We start from the raw sequence: 14,338 nt of genomic DNA on the forward strand, positions 1-14,338 counted from the left end.
TACAGTGAAATTGAAAACATGAAAACTAGTCATGGTACTTTGAACTCTGGAGCTTACAAACTTCTGTCATCAAAATTTAAACCATATACATACACCATGTAAAGCAAGAAATGAATGTTGGATCATTAGGTTGTTTGATCTTTTAAGCAAATTTGCAATTAAATTTCAAATCTTGAAATATTAACCAAAATGTTTCATCTTCTATATGTGGGTGATCTCGTAGCTATGAACCTGTTGATATGGCCCTAGTTACATTATTGTCTGGTTAGGAATGTGAAGGATGCCATAAATTTAGATCTGGGAGATTCCAGTGTATTTCTTCAAATAGGAAAACTAGTCAAAGTAGGAGGGGCCTGGTCAGTTCAATATGTAGCTGCTACTGCTTGGTAGGGTTCATAGAAGAAGATTGATCATACTTGAATAGGCTAGAAGTTTTGAATGAAGCACATATTCACACGAAGCCAAAAGCTGACTAGCGAGTCAATAGTTGATTTTGTAAATAGTGCTTTATACAGTTTTTGGAATGGGATATCTAGTTTTTTAATTATAATTTTGATGCTTTGAGAACTAATCCATTACTATTTTTTAATGGATTCCCTCTGACAACTTTCTATGAAGTTCTTAGAACGTAAAGATTTAGTCAGTTATAATTTCTCAAAAGAATTCATGAAACCATGTCATTGTCATGTGGAAGACAAGTTCTGTCAAAATCAGAGAACTAATATAGACGCATTTCTTAAATTGTTTTTCTCATGTCAATAACATGAAGTCAAGTTGGAAAAGCATGTCCATGGTTTTACTTTTCACATCAGCTATGGATCAACACGAATATTACGCTTTTAGCCTTTGAGACCATTGAAAAGATAGTGCGTAACTACTTTCCTCATCTAAGATAGAGACAGCCACCTTTATAGGTTGATTGTTTGATTTCATTTATGATCACTAGGGCTCTCTTGCAACTTCCCCTGTAATGTAGATGGAGTTTTTGAGATTAGCAATTTTTATATCAGTCAATCACCATCGCTAGCTAAGGATGGATTTATTAAGAATGTTATTTTCATTGTATTGTTAGAGATGAGAGAGGTGGGGGTTACATGTTTTTAGGCAATGATCCTGTACGAGGTGGAGGTTATATGTTTTTAGGCAATGATCCTGTACCATGGCGAGTGACTTGGGTAGAAATGCAGTGCAAGCTTTCAATGAAAACATATCATGTGAGCTATCCCAATATGAAACTTGGAAACAATATGCTCGATTATAATGGCCTTGAAAACAACCTAGTGAACCTTGTATTGGATAGTAGAAGCAATTTTGCATGCCTCGCTCATCAAGCTTATGTTGTATTTACCTTAATGATTGACTCATTTTGGAAAGATGATTCATCTTATCCAAGCTTGTTGGCAAGGTTCGCGTCCTATGAAATCTACAACGGATGTCAAACACTATTTCGAGTCATTGACCTTGGAATTTGGAAGCAGCCCTGGGCTTATCAAAACCAAAAAGTTTGAAATCTTCTTGATGGTTTTTTTCTTGCTACCTTTAGTTCTAAGGGATGACATGGAATTTAAACCCCGGGATCAAGTCAATCTAGATAAGGTGACAGCCTTATGATTGAGCCAAGGATAAGAAAATGTCAATGAGACAAGACTGAATCTTATCTTCTGCACTTTGAGTTTCACAACGCTCAAGAGGGTAATCTTAATATGGGTTTTAAAGAATGATAAAATCTTTGATAGATGCTACTACAAAGACGAAACCAAGTCCAATGGATACAATACGTAAGCCTAATTCATCATCACTAAATCATGTTGATTCCATAAAGATGTGTAGCTACAAACCCTAGACATGTGGATAACTGATACATCAATAGATATATAAGAAAAGGATTTCATTATTTAGTTGTTATATGCATGACCTTTTGTACCTTTACCAGTACTAAAAACAAATAAATTACACAAACTAATTTATCTTCATATCAAAGGGGTGATAAATGGAAAGAACTTATGCTTATTCTTTGCATTTATTTATTTCCATGAAAACAAGTATATTTCAATAAGTAGCGTCTATAAATTTGAGGTGTTGGGTTATTTGCAACCTAAGTCACAGGATATGGCGATTTTCATGGATGAGGTTCGAATTTAATCAAATTTCAAACTTCTATAAAAAAAATCGAATTTAATCAAATTTCCTCTATAAAGTACTGCTATCCGCCTCTAAACACAACTCAGCTGGTCGTGGGTATTCTTTGAATATGCTTTGTATCTATTGGGTCATGGGTGTCTGCAACTGCTGGGTCGCCCTCGGATTTTCTCCAACAAGGGTCGCTATTCTGATAATTTATTATAAGTATACATATATTTAAAAATAAACAAAATTATAGAAGGCGAATTTTATCCGAATTTTTTTTTGAATTTTTCCCTTGTCGAATTTTATCCGAATTTCATGGCTGTCGAATTCGAATTCAAATTCGAACCTTGTGACTTAGGTTGCAACCATCCGAGCCTAGTTTGTTATTCTATAGCAACAAAGTCAATTCAAGATTAATGAAAACAATGGAAAAGCAAATCACTGTTGGGAATGTGAAGTCTAACAGTCACATAACTCTTTAGCTTCTCCGATGGTCTTTTGGCTTCTACATATGAATGTATAAATAGCTATGTACTGGTGTATTGATATAACGATTGATGAAGAGTTTTTCTCTGCTTGAGAGTGGATGTAGCCTTTATGGTGAACCACTATAAATCTTGTGTCCCGTGTCCTTGTTGTATTTTATTTTCTTTCTACTATTGTGTGTTGTTTATATGTTTTTCTCTGCTCATTTAAAATTAGTGATTGGTATCAGAACCGTGGTTGGATTGAGCAGATATGAAAGAAGATGATGAGACTGATTTTGTTATTGAAGAATTTCTTGACAATTTGGATTGGCTGAAAAGAACTTGAGGATGATGAGACCGTGAACTGGGAGGACTATCAAAACAACAAAATTGTGAGGCTGAAAGAAGAGAACCTTTTTCTCACAGATCAATTGATTTTTTATGGAAGATGCAATGGAGAAGAATTTGATTTCAATGGCTCGTGAAGTGAGAAACTTAGAGCAGAACTTATGATTCAAAGCAAAGAGCCTGGGGTGGGCCATTCGGTTCAAAATCTGGCTATGAGGGTTTGGACGAACAACCGAAGGATCCAGAGCATAAATTAGACCACACGGGGCAAAGCAAGAGTCGATCTGTTATAGATATGGAATTCGAGGCAAAGGCAACTTGTTTTTCCGTTAACTTCTAGGAGAAGCAAGAAGATCAAAATCTCATGGTCACCACGTTTCCGGAGGTGTTTCGGTATCCTGGGGAATTCGCTGTTGAATACACTGTGGGAATTGCCTCCCAAGACGAGGAGAATCTTACTCTGCAGGAAGTGCCAGTAAGAACGGGCGCAGAGAAGAGGCATGGTGCCAAGGATTTTAAGCAAGCACAACAAAACATATAAACAACACAACAGCAGAAAGAAAATAAAATATAACAAGAACACGAACACGAGTATATAGCTATTTATACATTCATATGTAGAAGCCAAAAGAGATCATGGGAGAAGCTAAAAGATTACGTGACCATTAGACTTCACATTCCCAACAATCACAATTTAAATTCCCAACAATCACAATTTAAATGAACACCTGCCACATGAATCTAGCTAGACACTCAAATACCTTCACGTCTCAAACAATGCATCCTATATTTAATCATCCATTCCTAGCTTATAACCCCACATACCAAGGTAAAAAATCTTCCAACTATAAATAACTCGTAATAAGATTTTTTATTGTATCCCTTGAATACTAACTAACCGAAACCTAGTACAAGTAAAGCAAATATACGCCTAGAAAGTTTTTAGATAGCTTAAAACATACAAGAAAAAATGGAGAGATAGATTGCGAACCAAAACGAGAATGAAATTTAAATTGATTCACTAAATCAACAGTAAATCCCACTATAGAAATCAGATTCAGAATCTGACAATGTTTATTAAGGAGAGTTTTACATCAATTTAACACGATAAAACCCAAACAATTGTAAACATGAACTTAGGATTGACCTAGAAATTTCTAATAGCCTCTCCTTAGAATCCAAAAGCTAACCCCAATAAGACTCAAAAATTACACATTTAAAGAGGAGAGAAGAGTTAATTTGGAAGTAACACTGACACAAGGCACCATCCAGTCCTTTTATTCTCAACGACACCTTAACATAAAGAAGATACCACATCATCTTTAAAATCTCCTCTATTTTGTTCTTAATATTCAACTGAAACATTACTCCCAAATTTTTTACAAACATTCACCTTAAGGCCTTTAATCCCTATGTAAAAATGCTTTTCTAAGCCTGTTTTTACCCGTAGCTGATAATTTTAACTTCCAGCACAAGTATTGATCTGAGGGTGCAAAATTAGCTCAAATGAAATATTTTGTATTCATAAGAACCCCTCCTCAACACGCAGTTCACCAGACATTTTATCAAACACTTTGTCGACATCCATTTGTCTTCATTTTTCATTTGCATATATACAAATTGAAAAGAGTAAATCTTATTCCCACAGCTATCCACACTCCCTCGACACATTTCAACTACTACAATTAATCTCTCCCATATGAAGTTTTGTTAAATTTAACTTTACAAGTAATACACTACAAGGAAGCATTTTGTCAAACAGTTTGGCAACACTAACATTGATTTGATATTTACCTTTCTACTCCAGTACGGTGCTGGAATTCAACCTTCTGGCTTTATTATCGCATACATTATAGTTGATATAATTTCACTTACTTATGCCCTTCATACCTGTATCCCATACCTCATCCCTCTTGATGATAATCCCCCCCTTTGCATTTCAATTTCTGTTAAAAACCTCTCTGAAATCACATTTCAGTAGTGTTTTTAAATTAAACTAATTCTACACAATGTGGCGTCTTCTTGATTTTGATAATCTGCAACTCTTAAAACACCCGAAATCCTCCTTCGTGATGCCTCCTTGACCTTTGTTTGCTGAGCAAATGCCACAGAAGAAGATCTGAAAATGGCGTTTCATCTGGTGCAAGGTTTTCAACTCTCCATGGATGGGTTTAAAACTTCATCGCTGGACGTTTCACTCACTGCTGATAATTTCATTCATGCTGAGCATTTTTGGCGGCATTTTATCAATGGCCACGGCTAAACTGATACAAAAAAAAAATTTCAAAAATTACAATTGTTGAGCTATGATCGTCAGCTGCGGTTTTGATTTTTCGATTTTTTTTTTGAAAAGTCAATATAATCTTTTTTGGAGCCAGTTTAGCTGATTCTTTTATCAATTATATTTAGGGTTGTGTTAAAAACACAAAATAAAAGTCTCAAAGATTTATATATTGTGTTCTTGTTATTGCATTTTGCATAAACCTGATATAGTGTAGAATTTATCTACATTATGATTGGTGTAAAACTTTCGATTTTTCTAAATTTCTTTATACTTTAAAAATAAATGTTCTTTTAAATTTATTTATAATATTTTAAATAAAGTTATTTTTTTAAACAGATATATAGATTTTAATAATTTTTATATAGATAATAAAATCAATTAAATAGAAAATTAAACTATTTTTTTTTTTTTTATATAGAAAATTAAACTATTATGTATTCTATATAATTATATTTTTGTATAGTTTTTTGAGATCATTTTATTTTTTAATAGTTTTTGAAAATCATAACTTTCTTTTTAATTGTTTTAATATATAAAAAACAATTTAATAACGTTTAATCATAAATTTAAATATTTTTCATTTAGTCATTAAAAATTCTCTTATTTTCACTTTAATATTTATAATTATTAATATTTATTTTATTAAGATCAGTTATAATTAATATTACATAAATATAATTAAAATAATATAATCTAAATATAATAATATATAATTAAGTAAAAAAATAATTTTATTATATAGATTTTTAAATCAAATTAGGAGTATGATTTTAAGAAAATTGTATATTTTCACTATAATATTTATATTATATTATAATTTCAATACTATTTTATTGAAGTGAAAGTTATACTTAACAATGCTATAAAGGCGAGTACTCGCGAGTACATGGCACTGCACTTGTTAATTATGCTTCCACTTCATCCTCATTGCATAAAAGTATTGGAAATCTTAATTATGTTGTCATTGATGTCAAACTTGGTGTTCTGGATGGAGTCAAGCCCGGATATGATCTTGTACTATTGCAGGTTTCTCTGTCTAGTGTTACTGTTGAGTTTGTGGTGTTGTTGTTGAGTGTTGTGCATACATCTCTCTAGTGTTTCTATTGAATTTGTGTTCATGATATATCTCTGGAAAGTTATAGTTGTGGCAAGTTCAATTTGCAAGAAAGAGTTGTTGGTGTCCTAATGGAAGAATGTTTTGTATTTCTTTGAATGATGAAAGTTATGTTATGTGGTTTTGAATATATATATATATATATATATATAGTCTATGTCCCATGGATGTTGCATCATCTGGTTTTCTGGTTCGTAGATAGTAGAAGCTTGTTGTTGCTATTCTCTGACAATAAAGGCATCTATCAAACTGGTTTGGAAAGTCCTTGGTCGCTTCTAGATATGTTGAATCTTGTGTTGCAGTTTGGTGGACATGTTTAGTTGGTTTGAGTAGTATTTCAGTTTAATTCTCTAGTGGTGTTTTTGTTTCGCAAGTGAGTTATGTTAGTCTATGCATGATATGTCTAGTTGTGTTATGTCTTTCAGTGTTCCCAATCAGATTATCTTGACTAGATCATACTTTTTGATCTGGATATGTATTGGAGGTTGAGTTAGAACATTGTTATGAATCTCGCTGTGGTGTGTGAAGATCCACATTAAGTAATTTGTATTGGCGGGTGTTTTTGGCCGACTGGTTGTTGAGTTTTATTCCATATCTACATGTTACACTTTGGTGCCTACTTCGAAGTATGTGTTAGTGCATGTGACACGTATTTGACTTGGAAGGATGTATTGTGATGGATTTGGGTTCCCTCTTTCTCCTAGAGTGGACCACTTTCAGTATTTTTGGTCTAAGTGGCATATTTTGTGCAATATTGTTTACTCTATTTGTGGTCGACCCTCAACTAGTTTTTTGACTATCTACTTGTATTTAAGAAGTGTGGATGCATGATTTGTGTATGGGATGGAGCTTGAATAGGTGTGAAGTGAGTGTAAATGCAAATGATGTGCAAGAAAATGTGATATTGTGGATGCACGAAAGTCAATTTGTGAAGAGATTTGATCATGATATATTTAGTGTGGCAGTGTTTAGAGACAATAGTTGTTGTCAGATGTGTTTGCCATGATATTGGCTGCTTGACACATAGGCTCAAGGACAATTTCATGTTCAAGAGATTCTTCTCATATCACTTTTTCTATTCTTTTTGTTATTGAACTTGACAAAGGGTCTCTTGGCAACTCTTTGTATCTTGCCATAAAATAGTGTGCCTCATTTGTGCAAGTTCATGTATCTTGATCTAAGGTAGTGTTCCTTAGTCTTGCAAGTGCATTAGGTGCATTATGCTCTTTGGTAGTGAGCCTAAAATATTGTAATCAATTTTATTTACATTGTGAGCATGATTCTCCCCATGGTTTTTCCTTGTTGGGTTTTCCACATAAATTTGGTGTTCATGTGTTGATGGTTGATGCTTTTTAGTATTGGTGTAGAATGGTTAAATATTGTTTATAATTTGATTGATCAGTTTTAAAAGATTCGAACTAATTCAACCCCCCTCTTAGTCCTATCATGGGTTCAACAATTGGTTTTAGAGAAAGGTTCCTCTTAGAAGAGCTTAACCACTTGAGGTAGATTTGGAATGGCACGGGAACTTAATTTCAAAGCCCAGAGGTTTGATGAAACAATTTTTCTTATTGGAAGGAGAGGATGGAATCTAGGAAAAATTATCAAATATGGTTATACACCTTCATTGAATGGACCTTAGACTCTGGATGAACTTAAGAATCATGAGAATAATGCAAAGGCTAGAACTATAATAACCAATTTCTTAAGTGATGCAGTATTTGGGATGGTTAGCGGATTAAAAGAAGCCAAATAATCTAGAACCAGTTAAGTCAATCATATGAAGGAAATCCTAAGACAAAGTAGGCTAAGTCAACCAATCTAAAATGAAAATATGAATGTCTAAAGATGGGCAATGGTGAAGGTGTTGAAAATTACATACACAAGGTAAATGAGATTGTGAATGCTATTAGAAGTGTTGGTGTAAAGATAAAATAAGGTGATGTTGTAAGAAATATTTTGATGACTCTTACTAAACCCTACAAGCCAAAGAAGTGTGCTATTGAAGAATGTCATGATTTAGATAAGTATACAATTGATCAACTCCTCGAATCATTATCTGCCTATGAAATATAAGAGATGGAAGATATCAAAATGGAAAGAAAATAGGTTGCATTCAATGTTTCAAAGATAGTTGAAGATGAACCAGAAGCAAGTGAAAATATGGATGAGATCAAAGAAAACTTTGTGAGAAGACTAGAGAGAGGAACTGGAAAATACAAAGGTAAGTTACTCCTGAAATGCTTTAATTGTGGAAGAATTGGCCACTATGCTTCTGAATGTATGTGTAAGGAAGACTATAAGAGATATGATGATGATGAGAAGAAGAGTATACACAAAAGATTCGACACAAAGAAAAGGACAAATGATAGAGATAAAGGAAAAAGGAGTCTATGTTCCATGGAGATACATTCATCTGATGATGAAGATGGTGATGAATCGAATGAAGAATCTCTATTTTTGGCTATAAACGAGAAGAATAAGGAAATGTCTGGAAGATTGAAAGGAGTGAAAAATAGAAAAAACTCAATAAGTAAAAAGACTGTATTTCATGCCAAAGTAGAACTGAGAGCTTAGATCATTAACTCTAGATGCTCAAATCTCGTGCAGGGGCACAGAGGAAATTTTGTTGTGTTGACTCCAGGAGATTGGAATCATGTTGTTTTGGTTTTTAATAAGGTCAATAGGTATTTGAATAAGTGCTCAAAGGTTTGTAAGGACCCTAGGAGTCACTGATTGGCCAATTTTGGCATATGGGCTCTTAAGGGTGCCAGATAGAGCACTTGGTAGAATAAATTTCTATTGAATTAGAATAGATGGGTTTGATGTTGTTTAGAGGTTTATAAGGTCATTTGGATCATTAGGAAATGACCTAGGTTGGATTTGAGCAAAGTTGCTCACTTTTGTAAAAAGTTGTAAAAAGTTGCAAAAGTTGCTCATAGCAACTTTGCACATTTGCGATTACACACACCAACGGCTAGTTGGTTGTCTTTTTCAGTTGTAGGCATTTGTAACCAACCAAAGGCCGATATAAGGCTTGGTAAAATCGATGAGAATTTTGATTGAAGAATTGAAACAAGAAGAGCAAGTTTAGCCTTTCAATTTTGTGTTTTCAGAGAGTATAGTTGAGTTTATTTGGATTTGTACGGTCTGTACGGACTTCCAAGCCCAAACCAAGGCATGAATTGTTAGAGGAGTCATATCTTCCATTTTATGGTAGTCTGAGGTTTTGAAGTGTTATAGTTTGCAATTTTTGTCATTTTTGTTGCAGGCAGGTCCTAAGGACCTAAATACTAGGGTTTTGAAGACTCCATGGTCCATTCCTAGCATTCCATGGTGGAACTCCGTATTGAAACCTTATGTAATGTCCCTGTAAAATATGTTTTCATTTTGGTTTTATGACAATGGAAGCTAAACTCCAGATTTGCCACCATACCCTAGGCTTGGCACGTTGAGTTGGCAAGCAATGGGGATCATGGACAATATGCCCAAGATGGGTAAATCCGCTAGATGCAATTGATGCAAGGTTGGATTGGACATACTCATGGATTTATAGACCTGAAACAATCATCAGAATCCTTAATCATTCAGTCTGGTGAAGACTTTCAAGCAAATCCCTACTTTGTAGGCTTAAAAGGAGGAATTAGGGCTAAAAAGGGTTAGGATGGTTAGATACCAAACCCATATCCAATTTTTAAATATTGTATGAAACTTCCAAAAGGGTATCTAAAAAGTCAAATATTTCATAGGGGTGTTCAGGACTTTTGACAGATAACTACAAAATAGCTCACCGCTAGGGCTAATTGTATTAGGTCTCCTAGTAGGCCTAAAAGAGAAGATCGGCTCTAAAGATTGGAACCGATAAACACCAAAGTCCTAAATGAATGGATAGGGTTGGAAAACTAAATAATATCATCCCTAAGTGTGTTGGTCTTGTGTGAGTGAAGATCCTATAGTAGAGGGGGTTGGCTCTTGGTTAAGGAGTTGAGTAGGGAGGTCTCTAATAAGGAGTGTGTGACACTCACAAAACAAGAGGTGGTCACCTTAGTCTAAGGACCTTGGGAAGGTCAATAAGGGTGGGCCCTACAACCTTTGGAAGGTTGATAAGTGTGGAACCATTGGATGGTTCAAGGGACAACCTAAGGAGACATCAAGAGTAAGCAAACCTAGTAGGAGAGCTCAACCACTCTGCATCAGATTGGTATCAGAGCCACTTGCTTGAAAAAAGTGGTGTATGTCAGACCAAGAGGTAGAGTCAGAAGCCAGGAGCATGCCACCTAAGGAAATGAGTCAAGAGGCCATTAGGAAGTTGGTCCAAGACATGCTTAGTGAAGCTTGGGAGCAAGACACCAAGAAGGGTAAGGGAAAGATCACAGAGTGGGGTGATGAAACTGATGATGAAGATGCAAATGTGAAAGGAGTGGTGATGGAAAAGAAGGAGTTGGAGAAATATCAACAAATCTTCTTGGATTCCCTTAAATCACTCAGCAAAGATAGTCTAGATGGTTTACCGGTCTATAGTGGAAGTCTAAATGGAGAAGAGCTATTAGATTGGATAGAAGCTTTGAACAATCATTTTAAATATAAGGAAATTGCAGAAGAAAAGAGGGTCAATATGGCTAAGACCAAGCTGAAAGGATAAGCTCTAGTGTGGTGGAACATGATGCAAGAAGAAAGGGAACAAACCGGGAGAAAGAAGATCAACTCCTAGGAGAGAATGAAGATTAGAATCTGTGTAGGGGAAAAAGCGAGACTAGGCTAACATGCCCTAATCCAACCTTTTGACACACATTGTGGAATACGAAAGAGCCTAGAGGTATCACACAATTGGCTACTTCTTTTTGTGGAAGAGAGAGCCATAGGCTACCTATTAGGGTTTCTATTCCTTTGTTGTAATTGAAAGATAGAATGATGCAAGTTCAATTCCTAACCTCAAAGTACAAGTATGAACTAATAACAAGATTGCAGAATTGAGATTAAACAATGGAAAGCTATAAACACAAGGACAAAACAAGAATGCAGATGCGTACCCGAAGTTAAAATCTGAGTGAAAATGTTCGGGACGAGGGCACAGGCGCCACTGTCCTGATTCTGCCCCTGAAACTGCTCCTGAAATTGCTGTTTTGCAACCTGAGAAGCTATCGGAAATGCTGAAACTTGCTGTCTGACAGAGGGACCAGGGCGCCCAGCGCCCCTATCTTGGTAGGACCAGGGCACCCCACGACCCTATCCTGGTCTTTTGCCCTGAAATTTGGTGTGTAGCTCAGTTTCTGTTTGCTTCTGCCGGATTTGCAACTTGCAGCGTCGTCCAAATCCTAAAATCTGCACTTATATCTGAAAAGGTACGGTGGGCGACTATATAGGGTTTTGCCTTAGTCAAACCCCCGCTTTGGTAATTTCCACCTCCACGAATAGCCAAGTTGTATTGTAAAAGTAGTGTGTGTGCAGACCTTGTGTGTGTGCAAGATCCTAAAATGCAAGTAAGCAAACTAGAGAAACCTAGAAAGTAAACCCTAATTACTTGTAAATGATAATGTAAATGCTCCAAATCAAGATGCAAAGTGATCTAAAGCATGAATACAAATGATATAATGAGGCTTATGCAAAGACATGAAAACAACATGAAATCATACCCAACCCCAAGGGAGGGGTATAAGCCAATCTTCAGTCGGTGATCCCCTATTGCTCTTCAATGTCTTCAAAGCCCTAAATGGATGAATGAAATTGATGAATGCTTGATGGATGGATGTTGAATGTTGTTGAAGTCTTCAAAGATCTGCTCTTTCGCTGCATAGAAGGCCCCTGAAACCAAAATTCTGGATCCTTTCAAATGAAGAAAGAGAGTTCTTATATATGAAACCCTAGGTCTTAATTTCAACTTTTGGCTGACCTAGAGATTGAATCTCCCACCAATTTCTTGGGGTTAAGCTTTATTTTATGATTGGATCGCGCTCCTAAAATTTTGGGAAAAGTGTCCAGGACCATGTGCACTCCGAGCGCCATGGTCTCGACAACTTTTCACCAAATTTTCAGGGCCGTCGGATATGATGATTTTAGAGAGAACCCCGAAGTTACAGGTGATTTCGAGATGTTTTGACCCCCGAAATCAAGCCCCCAAGTTTAAAATAGGACCTAATTAGGGTTTTTGATTAAATGATGTATTGGAGGACTAAAATGAAAGGGGCACACTTTAATGAAAGGGCCCAACTGGAAGATGATGAAATAGGACCTTAGACCTAATTAATTTAATTAATTAAGTGCTAAAGGGGAAATGCAATGCAAAATGCAAAATGCGCCAAGGCGGGTGCTAAACTAGGTGTGAAATTGTACCACCCTAGCAAGTGCGTACAATTTACGACGCTACAGATTCAAAACTCAATTCCTACCTCTATATTATGAGGTGTAGATGCATAAGAAGTTGATGATTTTGAAGAAAAGAGAAATGGATGTGAGTGCCTACACAAAGGAGTTCAACAAACTAACTCTAAGAGCAAGGAAGCAAGAGGAAGAAGTGGAGAAGCTAGCAAGATAACTAAATGGCCTAAGACAAAATATTCAAGATGAAATCAGTATGTTGGCACCTGAGACCGTCCATAAGTGTTTTCAGTTGTCTTTGAGAGTAGAGGAAAAGATCAAGAGGAGAAGTGAGTTCAATCAAAGAGGCAGAGGTGGTAAAGGATTTCGAGGAAGAGGCACTTTTGGAAGGGGTCATAACTCTGGCAAGAATGAAGAAGGCAATCAATATGAAAATAGTGGGGATAACTTCAGCAAGAGTGGTCAGTGTAGAGGAAACTCTAGAGGAAGAAACAACTTTAGAGGCAGGTTTGGCACTCAAGGAAGAGGACCCATGGTCTTCACTGGTAAATGCTTTCATTGTCATCAAGTGGGCCACACAATGAACCAGTGTCCTGAAAAGACTTCAAGTTCTTATGTGGGTGAAAGGAGAACTCAATTGGTGTAGGAGGAAGACAGTCAAAGTGTTACCTCACCAATCAGCAAAGCTAGACTAGTCCTAGATGGAGAGAATCTAATGCTCAGAAGAACCTTGTTGAAGGTACCACAAGCCAAAGAACCTACTCAAAGAAAGACACTTTTTAAAACCACTTGTAGATCCTATGGCAATATTTGTAAGGTCATAGTGGACTCAGGGTCTACTGAGAACATTGTAGTAGTTGAGATGGTAGACAAACTCAAGTTGAAAAGGTTTCCACACACCAATCCCTATAAGGTATCATGGTTGAGTAAAGGACAACATGTGTTAGTCGATGAGCAAGATTGGATAGACTTTGAAATTGGAGAGTATAAGGACAGAGTACTATGTGATATACTACCCCTTGATGCATTCCATTTGTTACTTGGATACCCTTGGCAATATGATGTCAAAGCTATACATGATGGGGAGAAGAATTCTTATGTTATCACCAAGGAAGGTAGGAAGTTCCAAATGGATCCTTTGGTTGTTCAGGGAGAAGAAAGACATGTAGGTTCAAGTGTTATGTTTCTTAGTGGGAAAGAGTTCCTAAAGGAGTTGAAGCATGAAGGGAACCAAGGATGTGCCATCATAGTGAAACCAAAAGTAGAGGCACAAACTGAACCCAAACTGGTGGTACCTCAAGAAGTAAAGACCTTGTTAGACCGCTACAAAGATATTATTGTAAATGAGATACTAGATGCTTTACCCCCATACAGAGATGTGAACCATGAGATAGATCTCATACCCAGAGCTACCTTTCCAAACAAATCTTCTTACAAAATGACACCTACTCAAGATGAGGAAATAGCAAAACAAGTGCAAGAGTTGCTAGATAAGGGGTTGATAAACAAGAGTTTAAGCCCATGTGCAGTACCTACTGTTTTGGTACCTAAGAAAGATGGAAAATGGAGAATGTGCACCGACTCAAGGGTCATAAACAAGATTACAATTAGATACCAGTTTCCAATGCCAAGAATTGAGGACCTAATGGAATACCTAGGAGGAGCTTGTTACTTTACAAAGGT

General features: G+C 36.1%; 1 protein-coding gene and 1 long non-coding RNA gene across 2 annotated transcripts in view; one reads left to right on the top strand and one right to left on the bottom strand.

The window, feature by feature from the left end:
• The window catches only part of LOC131050957 (coniferin beta-glucosidase-like), a 53,205-nt gene extending 49,722 nt beyond the window's left edge, over nucleotides 1-3,483 (top strand). The window contains exons 12-13 of the mRNA XM_059222017.1: nucleotides 1,073-1,214; nucleotides 3,283-3,483. Coding sequence (XP_059078000.1) covers nucleotides 1,073-1,214; nucleotides 3,283-3,483 — 343 coding nt within the window. The remainder of the gene's footprint in view (nucleotides 1-1,072; nucleotides 1,215-3,282) is intronic.
• A 778-nt stretch (nucleotides 3,484-4,261) lies between these two features.
• Nucleotides 4,262-5,290, bottom strand: LOC131038001 (uncharacterized). Its single transcript, XR_009104347.1, has 2 exons — nucleotides 4,997-5,290; nucleotides 4,262-4,903 (listed from the first exon to the last, which is right to left on the bottom strand). It is a non-coding gene; the product is annotated as an uncharacterized LOC131038001 (long non-coding RNA).
• Nucleotides 5,291-14,338: the final 9,048 nt, after the last annotated feature.

This window comes from Cryptomeria japonica, chromosome 6 (assembly GCF_030272615.1).
Source record: "Cryptomeria japonica chromosome 6, Sugi_1.0, whole genome shotgun sequence".
Taxonomy (NCBI): Eukaryota; Viridiplantae; Streptophyta; class Pinopsida; order Cupressales; family Cupressaceae; genus Cryptomeria; species Cryptomeria japonica.